Raw genomic sequence first — 15,600 nt, 5'->3', positions numbered from 1 at the left:
CATCACAGATAAAATACTTCGTACGGATTTTACATTTTCATTTCAGTGTGCAGTGCTTTATAACTAGTTTGCACGATGACTTGTGATCCTTTCTTGTCTGTATGTCCTGCCAGAGGGGAGCAGGGTTGTGAGTACTGTACTGCTTGCGAGAATTTGATTGACTTGTTAACCACTACAATTTCTGATGTTTAGTTTTTGTGATTCTTCCCTATCATTAGCCTTTTTGTTTCATTATTCTTTTGAACCAGGGTGCTAATCCTGATATTTGGTTACAGTGTAGTGCTGGACTGGATTCAAATGAGATGTCCCCACCGGGAGAAAAAGATCAGAGCAGGACTTCTGTTGAGAACATAGCCAACGAGGCGGTGAACCTGCTGTGGAACGTGTGGTGAGATGCTTCCCAGGCAGCCTGCCCGGGCCGCTGCCCTTTCCGCTCCGGAACCCCGGGAGCCCCTCCTCGCTGTACCTGTAACCGTGGTGTTGGTGTTAGCCAGTGGGCGAGTCAGGTGACCTCAGATCAGTCCTCCTCCCAGCTTAGCCCCTGCCCTCATCTCATCACTACATCTTTTCATGCTTTCCAGCTCTTCTCTCCAGTCCTGACCACTGACCAAAGCACGAGGGATCCGGGCCCCTGGCACTTACACCCGCCACCGTCCGAACACCTTAAGCAGCAGCCGTCTTAGCGCTAGCCAGGCCCCGTTGCGGTCGCTGCTTTGGTCTGGCACCAGCAGTGAGCCAGGGACCAAAAGCTCGGCAGGAGCTTCTCTCCTCCACCCTGGCACTGCCCTCCGACGGCAGCAGACGCCCGAGGGAGCTCCTCTGGCCCAGTAGGGAGAGGCCCCGCCTCATTCCGTGACTGTGGCCGCAGTGGGGAGTAAGGAGTACAATAGCACAACCTGGATTGACTTTTTCCTGCCCCATTTTATGTTCTACACTTTTAACAAGACTCTGCCATAGTTTCTTATTTGTAATCCACAGTAATTCTTTTTTTTTAATCCTCACCCGAGGATATTTTTCCATTTATCTTCAGATAGAGTGGGAGGGAGGGCGAGAGAAACATCAACATCAGAGAGACACATCGATCAGTTGCCTCCGCCACAACCCCAACCAGGGCCGTGGACCGACCCAAAACAGGTACATGCCCTTGACCGGAATCGAACCTGCGACTCTTTGGTCTGCGGGCCAACGCTCTAGCCGCTGAGCCAAACAGGCCAGGGCAATCCGCAGTGATTCTTACCTCTGGTCTAAAAGCACAGGTTGGTCTTAGAATACAGTTCAGTTAGCTCTGAAGGGCTGCCGACGTCGCAGTCTAACTTGCCTGTAACTCATTTTAAACTAGTGCGTGCGTTCCACCAGCGAAACCAGAGCGCTCGGGTGCGAGAAGACGGCGTGTGAGCGAGCTGGCAGGTGCACCCCGTAACTCACACTTGCATAATTGTTGAGCTTGGAGATTCTCTAAAAATGTCTTTGGGAAGAGCCTGCAAGTGTGATCTCCATGGTGACCTCTCTCTCGTGAACGTCTTCGAGCCCATCTGTGTCAGTCCCAGTCGTCATAGCGCTGCATCTTTTTGTTTTGTAGTTTATGTTTCGGTTTTTTTCCTTTATTGATTTTTTTTTTTTAGAGAGGGAGGAAGGGAGAGGGAGAAAGAAATGAGTGATGAGAGAGTCCATCGATTGGCCACTATCTTAATGCATGTATGTTTACCTTCCTGACTATACCCCACTTTACTGTGGGCTGCTTGAGGGTAGGCTCAGACAGACGGATAAGATAGATAGTGCTAGATAGGAAGACAGGAATAGTTTATGTTTAGATAGAGGATTGATTTAATAATTTAGTCAGCCATTAGCTATTAATGTGTCATGTATATGTGGTATGTATGGAACAATACTTTGGGAATATGGATATAATTATTTATAGTTAGCTCTGTTTACCCTGTATTTAGTATGTATATTTAGTAATAACAGTAATAACATTAATTCTTACTCTTTTATTAACAGGTTGTATAATTTTAAAAATATTTATTATAGCAATATCTCTTGTAGAGTGTAAATTCTGCTTGTCAAAATTATAATAGCAGTCTAGAGAGAATGAATAATATTTAATTCTACTTTCTTGCCCTGGCTGATTTGGCTCAGCGGTTAGAGTGTCGGCCTGCGGTCCAGAGAGACCCGGGTTCAGTTCCCACTAAGGGCACGTACCTCGGTTGCAGTTTGTCCCCGGCCCTGGTTGGGTTGTGCGGGTGGCAGCCACTCGATGTGTCCCTTTCACATCGATGTTTCTGTCTCTTCTCTCTCCCTCCCACTCTATCTGAGCAAAAAATGGAAAAATGTTTTCTGGTGAGGATTAAAAAAAAAAATTCTTTCTTAAAATTTGTGCTTTAGGGGTAATAAGTACTTGAACTTATTATTACTGTGGTATAGTGGAAAGAACAGTAGGCCAGACCCCAGGAGCCACCGCTAACAAATGTGTGATCTTTGGACAGATCACTTCACCTTTTGGGGCCTTGGTTTCCCCGTCTAGAAGGAAATGATTCCTGAGTGCTTTTCCAACTCTAACCTCCTATATGAAGACTGAGGTGCAGGTAAAGAGATTGGCAAACAGATCCTACTGCAATAGAGAAATAAACACACCGATACCCAGCTGTGTTCATGGACAGTGACTATACGTGGGCATTGGTTTCTTCATCTGTAAAAATGGCAAATGTTTGTCCTGGACGGTTTGGCTCAGCGATTAGAGTGTCAGCCTACGGACCAGAGAGTCCCAGGTTCGGTTCCCGCTAAGGGCGCCTACCTCGGTTGCAGTTTGTCCCTGGCCCCGGTTGGGTTGTGTGGATGGCAGCCAGTCAGTCTGTCTCTCTCACATCAATGTTTCTCTCTCTTCCTCCCTCCCTCCCTCCCACTCTATCCGAAGATGAATGCAAAAAAGTCCTTGGGTGAGGATAAAAAATAAAACAATGGCAGGTGTTTGACTCCAACTCTGGTTCTTTTATAAAGTCTGATTTGTTTTTTTTATGAATTTCTGTGGTTGATTAATGTTAAAATGTGAATAGTAAAACTTTTTTCTCCCCCTTCAATTTAGTGAATGCAGTAGTAGAGCAGTATCTATATTCAACAAAGAAGGGTGTTTGGAGATTGTGATGAAGTTTTTAAGTAGGTTTTCCACCAATGTTGACCTGGCTGTTTCAGTAGGTAAGTGAAGAAAAGGTGATGATTTATGAAGTATGTGTGGCCTTGTTCAAACATTCTTATTCAGACATAGCATGCAGCTTCTACCGGAATGGCTCTTGTTTTCTCGTTTTATATAAATGCATAGCTGGGTTGTATTTGTTCTGAGTCTTTTAAAATCTGTGGTCAGTACTCACGCAGTTTTCCTGCTCTTCACTCGAAAGGGGGAAGGTAGTTATTTGCGCCGCTGTGGTTCTGGCGTGTTACCATTCTTAGAAGCCTCTATCCATTCTCGCACTTTCATGTCCCATTACTGAGAGGCAGTAACCCAGCACCGCCAGGCCCTGGAGCCGAAGGTCACTGGAATCCAGACTATTTAAATGCCTTGCACCACTGTCTTACACTTTTAGCAGACAACGGATAGCCTGGGCTTTCTTTGAGAGACGAAAACAAGTGACTGAAATTTCTGCTTCCCTTCCATGGGATGGGGAGGGACAGTCTGGCAGCTTCCGCTGCCCTGGCTCCGTCCTTCTGTCCAGGGGGTTAGACAGCAGTGGGGTAGGAGACAGAATCCAGAGGGGCGTGGCTCACCGAGCTTGAGGGCAGAGCGGAGAAATGACGAGAAGCACTTCTTTACCCACCACACGCAGGCACCCTCTTGTTTAGCCAGACACCTCTCCTGGCCAGGACGAAGATTTTCCCTTCCTGAGGCGCGTTCCCCTCGGTGGTGCTTCTCTTCTCTTGAAACAGAAAGTGGATAAAAAGTGGGATAAATACTACTGGGAAAATTTTTTAATCATTTTCTTAAAATGGAATCTTTGGCTGAGGGGAGATTTGTGAGTAAATGTGGATTTTTATAAACAGTGCAACTAGGAAATTGGTAGGTGCCTTTTAAAAAAAATTTCTTTCCTTATTGATTTTAAAGAGAGAGGAAGGGAGAGGGAGGGACAGAGAAACATCGATGAGAGAGAACATCGATTGGCCGCCTCCTGCACACCCCCCACTGGGAATTTGGCCCACAACCTGGGCATGTGCCCTGACCGGGAATCGAACTGGCGACCTCTTGGTGCACAGGTCAGCACTCAACCACTGAGCCACATCGGCCAGGCTGGTGGGTGCCTTTTAATCTCAGAGGACAGTTTTTATTACAATAAGCATTTCAGGAAAGTTAATTCATACCTTTTAAAAGAAAAACTTCATGCCTTGGCTGGTTTGGCTCAGCGGTTGGAGCATCGGCCTGCGGTTCAGAGAGACCTGGGTTCGGTTCCCGCTAAGGGCACGTGCCTCGGTTGAGGTTTGTCCTCAGCCCTGGTTGGGTTGTGTGGGTGGCAGCCACTCGATGTGTCCCTTTCACGTCGATATTTTTCTCTCTCTCTCTCCCTCCCACTCTATCTGAACAAAAAATGGAAAAATGTCCTCGGGTAAGGATAAAAAAAAAAGAAGGAAAACTTCACTTCTGTTTTTGTGCCTTTAGTCTTGTTACAGGTTTATTTGTTTTGTTTTAATTCGGGGATGGGGGGGGTGGTAAATGGATCATACCCATCTCTGAATTTGCTTATATTTTTATGTAAAATACTTTTTTCTCAAAGAAGTGCTGCTTTACCAGAAATAACCATGCCTTATAAGGTCATACTGAGTTTAAACCAAGCCAGAATGTCCCAGGCTTGTTATCGGCAACAGAACTGCCCTAGATGTGTGTCCCTGGACTGGTGTTTGATCTGTGGGCGACCAGTTGAGGATGCGCCTTTATTGATGTTTGTAGTAACTCACGTTGTCAGGGCATTTAAGAGCCTTTTTAAAAATTTTTATTTATTTTCTTTATTGGTTTTTAGGAGAGAAGAAGGGAGAGGGAGAGAGAGATGGAAACATTGATGAGAGAGAACATTAGTTGGCCGCCTCCTGCATGCCCCCCACCACCTGGGCATGTGTCCTGACCAGGAATCGAACCAGCGACCTCTTGGTGCAGGGGTCTATGCTCACTCAACCACTGAGCCACACCAGCCAGATTTAAGAGCCTTTTAAATTGTATTTATAAAAGTCTACTTCTGTAAAGAATTAGCAATTAAGACAAAGTCTTTCATAGCGCTGATGGTCTCGGTAGTCCATGACTCCTCTGCATGACCATCCTGAGCATGTTTATCCAACAGGAGCTACCTGGGCCCAAGGAAGTTGTAAAGTTGCTAATGTTTTTTGATGAGCCATTTTGGTGTAAGTGACCCTAGAGAATTCATGGTTTATAAACGTTTCATTTTTGCCTTCGTAGCGTACTGTTTGCAGACAGTAACCGAAGATAACCCAGAGCTACTGAGGTCGTTCAGTGCCTCGGCTTTGCATGTGCTGGAGTCCGCAGCGCTGGGTCCTGGCAGTTCCATGGAGTACACCCTGCTGCGGACCCTGGTGGCAGGTAACACTCAGCCGTGTGTGACGGGGTGCGTCTCAGTAACTTGTGATGGGTAGAGATGGGGGCTGACATTTCTTTTATTCCACCAACCCGGGCCTTCTGTGCTTATGTCTGTTCTGAACATTTTTAATACTGACTTCAAGTGGCTGAGCCCAGTTGGAAAACCTTCTAGGACCCATTTGTTTTCGGAGTAACAAACTCCTGGTGTCTGATGAAATGCTGTTGTCAGAACCACCTCGTTAACCAGGGAGGTCAGAAATGGACCGTGGGCATCCGAGATATGACCACTCACTTCTCTGTAAGGTCTTCACCCCCAGCTCTTTCCCTGCCGAAAATCTTCCTTTTTTAAAAAATTTTTTTTTCTTTATTAATTTTAGAGAGGAAGGGAGAAGGAGAGAGAGGGATAGAAACATCAGAGAGAACATCGATTGGCTGCCTCCTGCATGCCCCCCACTGGGAATTTGGCCCACAACCTGGGCATGTGCCCTGACCGGGAATCGAACCGGCGACCTCTTGCTGCATGGGTCAACACTCATCTAGTGAGCCACACCAGCCGTGCTCTGCACAGCTTTTTGACATTTAATAAATACTGAACTAAAGCGTTGGGATCAAGATTTTTTGAAATTATAGCTGAGCTGACAGAACCAATCTTGTGGAAACTATTTCACAAAAGAATTCACAGGCAGTTCCTTTGTCCGTATGTTCATGTTTCCCCAGGCACAATCTGGAATCTGAAGGACATTATCCCATCAAAGAGTCAAGCAGAGATCATAAATGCCATCCTGAAGATCTTATCCGAAGTTTTGGAAATGGATGCTGGCGAAGTGGTCGTTCAGATGAAGGCGGTGGAAACGCAGCGATTGGAAACAGCTGCAGAGGCCGAGGAGCTGTCAGAGCACGCTAACGGCGGCGGTTTGATCGAAGACGACGAAATGGAAGAAAGTCCTCCTAAGAGAAGAGTCAGAAGGAAAACTTTCATTTCCGATTTGCTTCCAGTAAGTCAGATTGATGCCGTCCAACATGGGAGGTTTTCTTTCTTCAGGTGTTCTAAGTTTTGTAGGAACATGCTAGAGCAAAATTCATTAGAAAGTGAATTTCAGTAAAAATCAGTCCTGTTTTCCCACGAACTCTCGTTATAATATTAGAAATCTACTCCCAAAGGGAAAAAAAATCTCCTGTTTAAAATGAAACTTTTCTGTAGAGAAGATTTCAAAGACGGATAGATCAAACTTTAGAAGCATGTGATCATCTTCCCAGCTGCCATGTCTCCCCAGTTCATTACCCTTTGTCTCCCACACTCTTCCAACTAAAGGAATTTTTACTTTGCTTGAATTGTCTGATCCAGGACATCTCATCTCTTATTTTAGTATTTAGCCTTACAGAGTAGCAGGCCAGACGGTCCTGACCCATCACTGCTGCCGGGAGGAGGTTGGGTGATGGCGAGGATGAACACGGCTGGTAGTTTTGCAGCCTGGGTGTTGGCGACACGCTTGTTCTCGTGAGTGTGATGTTGGGGTGAAGGCGTGCAGTTGTGGGTTGTGGGAAGCATTTCAGTTGGGCCGGGCAGGAGAGGTGGAGCCATGCTTGGAGAAAACGCCCTCAAGGAGAGCAGGTAGTCACGAGGACAGGGAGCCCCGGAGCTTATTTATCCAGGTGCTGACAAAGAAAAGACTCAAGCGGTGTTTCCTGTCTCCAGGGACCGCTTCCACCTTGGAGGAGAGACACGCAGCTATGATTCATTATGAGGCCGGTGCAGGGGCTGGGCACAGGCTTCTAAGGGAGCAGTTTGCAGAGGAGTCGGGAGAGGAAGAGGCTGTCAGAACGCTTCTGGACAGGACACCTGGGCCGCCTGAGAGCTGAGCTGAGAGGCAGCGTGGTGAAAGCGGGCTAGTGTCGTTAGGGCCTGGGGGCAGGAGGCTGCTGAAGTCATTCGGAGGAGGGGGAGGCCCCTCTCACACTTTCTTCAGCTTCAGGCGGGGCCTGTCCTTGTTCGTGATATGCACTGGAACAGAATGGTCTTAAGTCTCTGTCTTAGAGTTCTGGTAAGGCATGCCCAGGAAGAATTTTCTAGATGAGATACACCTGGACATAAATATACCAGTGTGCTGCTTATTGCGTTCACGAAGCTTGCAAAGCGTGGATTTAAAGAAAAGCCGCGTTTCGAACTGCTTTTCCAGCCCCCGCGAATGGCTGTCAGGTGCAAAGCACTGTCAGGTGCCGGGGTGAATGCTGCCCTTGAGGTGCTTGCAAATCATAGCATCTTAAAAATCCTGGCACCCCCCCTTTGGTGCAGGGACACCTTTGAACCCCAAATTTACTCCTTGTCTCACTTGTGTCTCTGTGTCGGAATCGAGTAGAATTTAAAATCAGTGAAGTAAGATAGACAAAGGCACAGCCATGCACCTTGTTCTCCCCTTAGGGTGTTTGTGAAGGGCCCTCGAGACATCTGTTCAGTTGTCACAGGAGGGGCAGGTTCTAGACCTGGGATGGCCGTGGTTTCGTGTCCACACGTGTACCATCGGGGCAGGACAGATTGTCACAGGAGGGGCAGGTTCTAGACCTGGGATGGCCGTGGTTTCGTGTCCACATGTGTACCATCGGGGCAGGACAGATTGTCACAGGAGGGGCAGGTTCTAGACCTGGGATGGCCGTGGTTTCGTGTCCACACGTGTACCATCGGGGCAGGACAGATTGTCACAGGAGGGGTAGGTTCTAGACCTGGGATGGCCGTGGTTTCGTGTCCACACGTGTACCATCGGGGCAGGACAGATTGTCACAGGAGGGGTAGGTTCTAGACCTGGGATGGCCGTGGTTTCGTGTCCACACGTGTACCATCGGGGCAGGACAGATTGTCACAGGAAGGGTAGGTTCTAGACCTGGGATGGCCGTGGTTTCGTGTCCACGCGTGTACCATCGGGGCAGGACAGATTGTCACAGGAAGGGTAGGTTCTAGACCTGGGATGGCCGTGGTTTCGTGTCCACACGTGTACCATCGGGGCAGGACAGATTGTCACAGGAGGGGCAGGTTCTAGACCTGGGATGGCCGTGGTTTCATGTCCACACGTGTACCATCGGGGCAGGACCGATCTGGGCCAGAGCCTGTCCTGCCGCCGCCACACTACACGCACTCTGTCCTGCCGGATGCCCCAGTTCTATCCCGAATTCCTGTCTGAGCAGAGCAGCTAGTTACAGGTGGGCTGTCGGGGACCCTGAGTACCTGGGGCTGGGAGGACAGCACTCCCGAGCTCTTCCCCATCTCCAGCCTTGCTTCCAAGGGGCTCCTAAAGGGACCAAGTGGGGACCCGGCTCCACGTCGCCTGAGATGGTTAGAAAGTATGGATGCCTGCCCTGCAGGTTTGGCTCAGCAGTTTGGCCCGTGGACCAAAGAGTCTCAGGATTGATTCTGGTCAAGGGCACGAACCTTGGTTGCGGTTTGATCCCCGGCCTTGGCTGGGGTCGTGCAGGAGGCATTGTCCTCCCACCCCTCCCACCCCCCATTCTATCTGGAAATCAATGGAAAAATATCCTCAGGTGAGGATTGGGAAGGGAAAAAAAAGTATGGACACTTAACTAGTATTTAGAGATTTACTTCCCTAAGTATTCTTTAAAAATAGAACTTTGGTGCTTATGAAATGCAGTGTTTCGCCCTGGCTGGGGTGCTCCGTGGTTAGAGCATCGGCCCATGCACTGGAGGATCTCAGGTTCGATTCCAGTAAGGGCATGTACCTAGGTTGCAGGTTCAATCCCCAGCCCTGGTCGGGGTGCATGCGGGAGGCAACCAATCCGTGTGCCTCACATCAGTGTTTCTCTCTCTCTCCCCCTCCCTCCCTCCCACTCTCTCTCTAAAAATTAGTGGGAAAAAATCCTCTGGTGAGGATTAGCAAAAAATCAAAATAAAATAAGAGACTTAGAAAAATCTGGACAGCTTAGAAAGACCAAAAGAAAAAAAAAGGCCGCGTTTCCTTATAACAAAAGCTTGCTTTTTAAAGTTTATTAACATAACTGAGTAGAATGGATGATTAACATGCTGGTCAGTCAGCTAGTTAGGTGCCAGTCAGCTGCTGGGCGTCACGCTGACACGTGCCCTGAATACAAAGTCATAGCCGGTCAGCCGGGAGTCCTTGGGAGTCCGAACCCACAATCGCAGCACTTAACCCGAGGAGCTATAATCGCAGATCTGTGAAGAAAGCGGAAGCCCAGTGTGTTTTAACATGTGCAGAAGTAGAGCGCTCTGCCCAGCGTCCACAGTTGTCAGCTGTCAGATCCTCGTCTGCGCTGTGCGTCGGAGCCCCGCCCCCTCTCCCCTCTGCTGCTGAATATTCCGAAGCAGTTCTCAGGTCTATAGCGTTTCCTCTAGATTGGCTTTTTGTGTCAGTTTGATAACAGTGAGAAGCAGCGACATGTTCTGAGCAGGAAAGTTGTATTCAAAAGTGAAACTTAATTGCAGGTACTTCTAAGCCAGATTTGCACACGTTTTAAGTGGGTAAAAGCCCAGCGACAGCCTATCTCATTTATAAATCTTTGTTTAGGTGACTATCGCACACACAGCAAATAGGAATGATTTTTACATTTATTCTTGCCAGCAGTAAAAGGAATACAAATATTAAATTAGCTATATCTCGTAAATTAGCAGTTTGCTTTTTTTCCTCCCCCAAGAACCTGGTTGGAAATTACAGTTACATTGTTGCGCAAGGAAGTTGCTGGAGGATAATAAATGAGTATAAACTTTCTGGAAAGGAAACTGGGACTGTATCACAGGTCTGTAGTTTTTAACTTTGACCTAGTAAATCCAAGAAATAAGATATCCCAGTAATTTGAAAAATTATAGTGCATCCATCATTCACACAATAAAATGCACGTTATTTTTAGATGATGCACTGTCTGGAATATCGGTGTAGCAATCTCGGTTTCCCCAGTTGACCTGCGAAGTAAGCATCGTGACGGCTGAGTTCATGTTCATTTATGTCCAGAGGCAGACATCCCTCCTTTGCTCAGGTCAAAGGCAAGCTTCGCTGCCGGCCTCTGGCAGCCAGGAAGCAAGCCTCCGCTTCCGTCGCGAGCTCTGTGGGGCCTGGAGGCTGCAAGGCGTTCCCGGTGGTGCATCTCCGGAGAAGCCGTCCAGGCATCTGAAGCAGGGTTAGGGTGTCTGCTCGGCGTCTGTGTTCCTCCCAGTGCGCTCAGCTCCTCTTACACCCCGGGTGTTTCAGGGTGAATGCCGTTCGCAAGCCCCGAACGTCTCCGTTCCCTCCAGCTCGCTGAGCAGCACGTGCGGAACAGCTGCCCACGTAGCCGGGAGCCCAGGTGTCTGGTACCCCCCGTGCCAGGAGGGATCCGCTCTTCGTGCCTCCTCTTAGGACTCTTCCAACACGCCCAGCCCGTGTGCTCTGTTCCCCGGGCACAAACGTCTCGGAGGCTTTGACTAAGGAAATTCACAGTGATGTTTTCCCCAGCGCTGAGAGCTGGTTATTTGGTCTTTTTTCCAGCCCACCAACAGGGAGCTGAGAGAGGCCCAGGCGCTGCTGGCGGCTCAGCAGACCGCCCTGGAAATGATCGTCAACATGTGCTGCAGCGAAGGTTCGTCCCAGCCCCTCTCCCCTGGCCTCGGCCGCCCCCGCGAGGGCCCGCTTCACCTCCAGCCTGTGCTCTGCGTCTTCCCAGGTCCCTCCGATGACGATGACGAGTGGGAAGAAGAGCTTTCCAGCGGTGACGAGAGCGAGGCGTTTCTGGAGAGTTCCCTCAGCGAGGGCGGGCAGCTGCTGTCTCCCCTCTGCCTCTCCCATGAGATTCACGCGGCGCTCACCAACTTCCTCATCCCCAGGAAGGTACCGGCTCCCAGCGGGGCTCCCGGGAAGGCCCCTCACTGCAGGAGGCAGTCAGCTCACTCTGGGTAGCTGGGCAGCTAAGCAGAATCAGCGGCCCTGGGAACGGCGAGCGGTATCGCTGGCAGCCTGACCTTCGCACAGAAGGAACACGCGGGGCTTTGTGAAGGGATCCTGCATGAAATGGATTCGCTCCCTAACTGCTGCTTTACTTTCCCAATCTAGGTTTTTGAGAAAACTGCCTTTCCGAACAGCGTTGCCGTGGACATATGTTCTAGGAGCCCCACGTGGAAACCTTTGCTGAGAAAGTAAGAACTTTTCTCTTTCCGCAGCCATTTGTCATTGCTACGTGAAAGGGTGGGCCACTGCGTAGATGCGACCGCCCGAGAGTCACCAGTGCTGTTGCTAGTTGTACACCCTGGAGAACGTGTGCACTGAGACCTGGGGGTGTGCATGGCAGTGGGCTCACAGCTGCTTCCCCCCGCAAACACCCTTGCTGTCCGTCGGCGGCAGAATGGGTAACGGCGCTTTAGCGTAATCCTGCAGTAGAACAGACAGCAAGGAACAGTCTGAGCTAGAACTTCCCCCCACGTGGGTGACACAGATCGGGCAAGAAGGCCGAAGGAATGTGCACACTGATTCCGTTTCTACAAAGTTCAGAAGCAGGTGGCACCAAACCGCTTTGTTTACGGATGCGTGCAAAGGGGTGAACCCATAAGGCAAGGAGCTGTTTACCGTCGGCCTGGAGAGGGCCTTCGGGGTGGGGGGTGGGCTGTGAGGGTGCTAGCAGGGTTCGCTTCTTACCTGGTGCACAGCTGTTTGCTCTAGAAGCTGTTAGACTGCGTGCAGTGAGGTGCTCTCCGCAGGCAGGTCATACTTCACAGTCACAGGCGATCTGGGAGATTCTGTCGTGTGTAGAGAGTTTCCAAAGCCAGTTCCTTTCGATGAACGGTTCACCTCGGAGTCTGTGCCCACTGTGCTCACTGCCACCATCAGTCAGAATCTGCAGCGCGGGTAGCAGCTGACGCTGGGCCCGCTGGGTCCGGTTAGAGAAACAGACAGACTGCATTCTCTCCCTTCCGCTGCAGAATGAACACCGTGCAGTGGCGAGCCCTCGTGTGTCTCCAGAGTCTCGTGTCCCTTCTGGAGGTGGAGGACCTGGGCGGGGCGCCGGCCCTGCAGGCCCTGGCCCAGCACCTGACGTCGCTGCTCTTTTCCCAGCCAGGTGAACGACTCTGCGGCTGCTGGGGGGCAGGGTGGGGCGGAACTCCGGAGGCTGGGCCCTCACTGCACGGCTGTCGCCAGCCTGCAGACCTGCCTGACAGGCCAGTCGTGCACCCACGGCTGCCAGTGAGCAGTGAGAACACTGGCGGGGGGGTCTCCGGGGGGAGGCTCCCTTTTCATTAAAATTGTTTACATCCGGTTGTGTCAGGCCAGTTAGGGCCAAATCACAAATATCTTCAATTTAGGCCTCGTGAATGGAGCTGGCTAATTCTTTATTGTTTTTCTTGAATATAAAGCCACTTGATTTGCATCTGATTGGGTAGCACACACGTCTTACAGAACTCACGTTATTGGGGAACGTGAGGCGGAAAGCGTCCCTCCTTACCACCTCCTGGTTCCTCCCCCAGTTAGTCAGTTCCTGGTTTCTTGCATCTTCTTCCAGAGGGTTCTTGGTGTGAAAGTGCACGGTGTGTTTAAGGCCAGTGGGGGACCACCGTCCGCACCTCGCTCCTCCTAACCATGTCTCTCCTCACACACCTCGGCACAGTAAGAGCTGACTCGTCAGGTGTCTGACATGGATTAATCCCGTTTGTGCATAAAAACCTAGGCAGGTACCATACGTAGGTAACTATTCCTTTTTCTTTGTTTTTTTTTAAATCCTCACCAGAGGACACCTTTGCACTCATCTTCAGATAGAGTGGGAGGGAGAGAGGGAGGAAGAGAGAAACATCGACGCGAGAGAGACACATCAAGTGGCTGCCACCCACACAACCCCAACGGAAGCCGGGGACGAACTACAACTGAGGCGTGTGCCCCTAGCGGGAACGGAACCCAGGACTCTCCAGTCCGCGGGCCGACGCTCTAACCACTGAGCAAAACTGGCCACGGCAACAATTCCCTTTAAGTGACCTGGCTGTGCGAGGTGTAATGCTTGCTTTAACAGTAGCGATATTGAATTCTCTAATTGGGTCCGTCTCTCATTTGCTCTATTACATGGGTTCTGAAACCATTAAGACGGGGGGGACGTGAAAGCTGTTTTTTGTTATAATGGTGATAGCACACACTCTGGGATATATGTTCTGTTCCATATCTGAACACTGAAAATCAGTCTGGAAGGTTCACCTAAATATACTTTGCTGCTTGATGACTTGTGGGTGGGTCATGACCTACATTTGGGCATGCTACAAGTTCTTAGGTACCTCACAACCCTGTTGAGAAGAAAGACAGTTTGGATCACCTCTTCTGTTTAACTTCTTTCAACCTTTATTCAGTGTCTTTGGAAAGTCCGTGTGCATTGGCCGCTTACTGAGGCTTTGTTAGAAAGGCAGAGGGCTTGAAATTCCTTCCCAAACGGGTAAATGACCCGAAAAGTGAATCAAACTAGAACTGCTCAAATAGTTTTCTTAATTTAGGGAAAGTATTAACTACACATAATGTAAAACCATAGTATAGTTTAGGCTTTGAATCTAAAGTAATGGTTATTTGCATAAGAACAGAGGACAGAAAAGGAATGTTGATTCTGAGATGTGTTCTACTTTGTGTTGAGGTAACTGTAGCTCGGCTTGTGCAATTCACGAATTTCTAGGGCTACACTTACAACTTTAATCAAAAGTTGCCCTGGCTGGTTGCTCAGTGCTTAGAGCGTTGGCCCACGGACAAAAGAGCTGTGGGTCTGATTCCGGTCAAGGGCATGTACCTGGGTTGCAGTTTCTATCCCTGGCCCTGGTCAGGGTTGTGCAGGAGGCAACCAATCGATGTCTCTCTCACATCGATGTTTTTCTCTCTCTCTCTCCCCCTTTCTTCCTCCTACTCTGTCTGAAAATCCTGGGAAAATATCCTCGGTTGAGGATTTAAAAAATAAAAATAAATAGGTAGGTAGGTAGATCGATTGATCAATCGGAAGGAAGGAAGGAAGAAAGGGAGGGAGGAAGGGAGGGAGGAAGGAAAGGAAGGAAGGAAGGATGGATATTGTTACCCCATCTTCTGGTGAGGGAGTGAAGATGAGGCGGGCGGATCTGAGGGATGAGGGCGAGCGGAACAGGCAAGGCCACTGTGCTCCCTGCTCACAGAAATCAGAAATCAAGGCGTAATGGGATTCCAGCCACGAAGGGAGAGCTGGTGGGAGGTGATACAGGAGGCAGGTTGGTGTGGAAAGGTTTCTTCGGAGGTAGCAGCCGAGCAGAGACCGAAATGGAGAGGTTGTGCCATGTCAGGCAGGCCTGTGTCCCAGGTCCGTCTGGTCCTGAAGCCGTCCTGCTGCGGGTTCCCCGTGCGTGTGGCGGTCCTCACCCCACCACGTCCTGCTGCGGGTTCCCCGTGCGTGTGGCGGTCCTCACCCCACCGCGTCCTGCTGTCGGTTCCCCACTCGTGTGGCGGTCCTCACCCCACCGCGTCCTGCTGTCGGTTCCCCACGCGTGTGGCGGTCCTCACCCCACCGCGTCCTGCTGTGGGTTCCCCGCGCGTGTGGCGGTCCTCACCCCACCGCGTCCTGCTGCGGGTTCCCCGCGCGTGTGGCGGTCCTCACCCCACCGCGTCCTGCTGTCGGTTCCCCACGCGTGTGGCGGGCCTCACCCCACCGCGTCCTGCTGTCGGTTCCCCACGCGTGTGGCGGGCCTCACCCCACCGCGTCCTGCTGTCGGTTCCCCACGCGTGTGGCGGTCCTCACCCCACCGCGTCCTGCTGCGGGTTCCCCACGCGTGTGGCGGTCCTCACCCCACCGCGTCCTGCTGCGGGTTCCCCGTGCGTGTGGTGGTCCTCACCCCACCGCGTCCTGCTGCGGGTTCCCCGTGCGTGTGGTGGTCCTCACCCCACCGCGTCCTGCTGCGGGTTCCCCGTGCGTGTGGTGGTCCTCACCCCACCGCGTCCTGCTGCGGGTTCCCTGTGCGTGTGGCGGTCCTCACCCCACCGCGTCCTGCTGCGGGTTCCCCGCGCGTGTGGCGGTCCTCACCCCACCACGTCCTGCTGCGGGTTCCCTGTGCGTGTGGCGGTCCT

General features: G+C 50.7%; 1 protein-coding gene across 1 annotated transcript in view; it reads left to right on the top strand.

Moving 5' to 3' along the window:
• HEATR3 (HEAT repeat containing 3) overlaps positions 1-15,600 on the top strand; it is a 39,849-nt gene that overhangs the window by 3,976 nt on the left and 20,273 nt on the right. Inside the window, exons 4-11 of the mRNA XM_036275938.1 lie at positions 276-388; positions 3,080-3,189; positions 5,429-5,569; positions 6,284-6,561; positions 11,050-11,140; positions 11,225-11,388; positions 11,611-11,693; positions 12,474-12,610. Of these exons, the coding sequence (XP_036131831.1) occupies positions 276-388; positions 3,080-3,189; positions 5,429-5,569; positions 6,284-6,561; positions 11,050-11,140; positions 11,225-11,388; positions 11,611-11,693; positions 12,474-12,610 (1,117 nt within the window). The remainder of the gene's footprint in view (positions 1-275; positions 389-3,079; positions 3,190-5,428; positions 5,570-6,283; positions 6,562-11,049; positions 11,141-11,224; positions 11,389-11,610; positions 11,694-12,473; positions 12,611-15,600) is intronic.

Source organism: Molossus molossus, unplaced genomic scaffold (assembly GCF_014108415.1).
Source record: "Molossus molossus isolate mMolMol1 unplaced genomic scaffold, mMolMol1.p scaffold_m16_p_21, whole genome shotgun sequence".
Classification (NCBI taxonomy): Eukaryota; Metazoa; Chordata; class Mammalia; order Chiroptera; family Molossidae; genus Molossus; species Molossus molossus.
The sequence above is the reverse complement of the archived record's forward strand: the minus strand, read 5'-3'. Positions and strand labels throughout refer to the sequence as shown.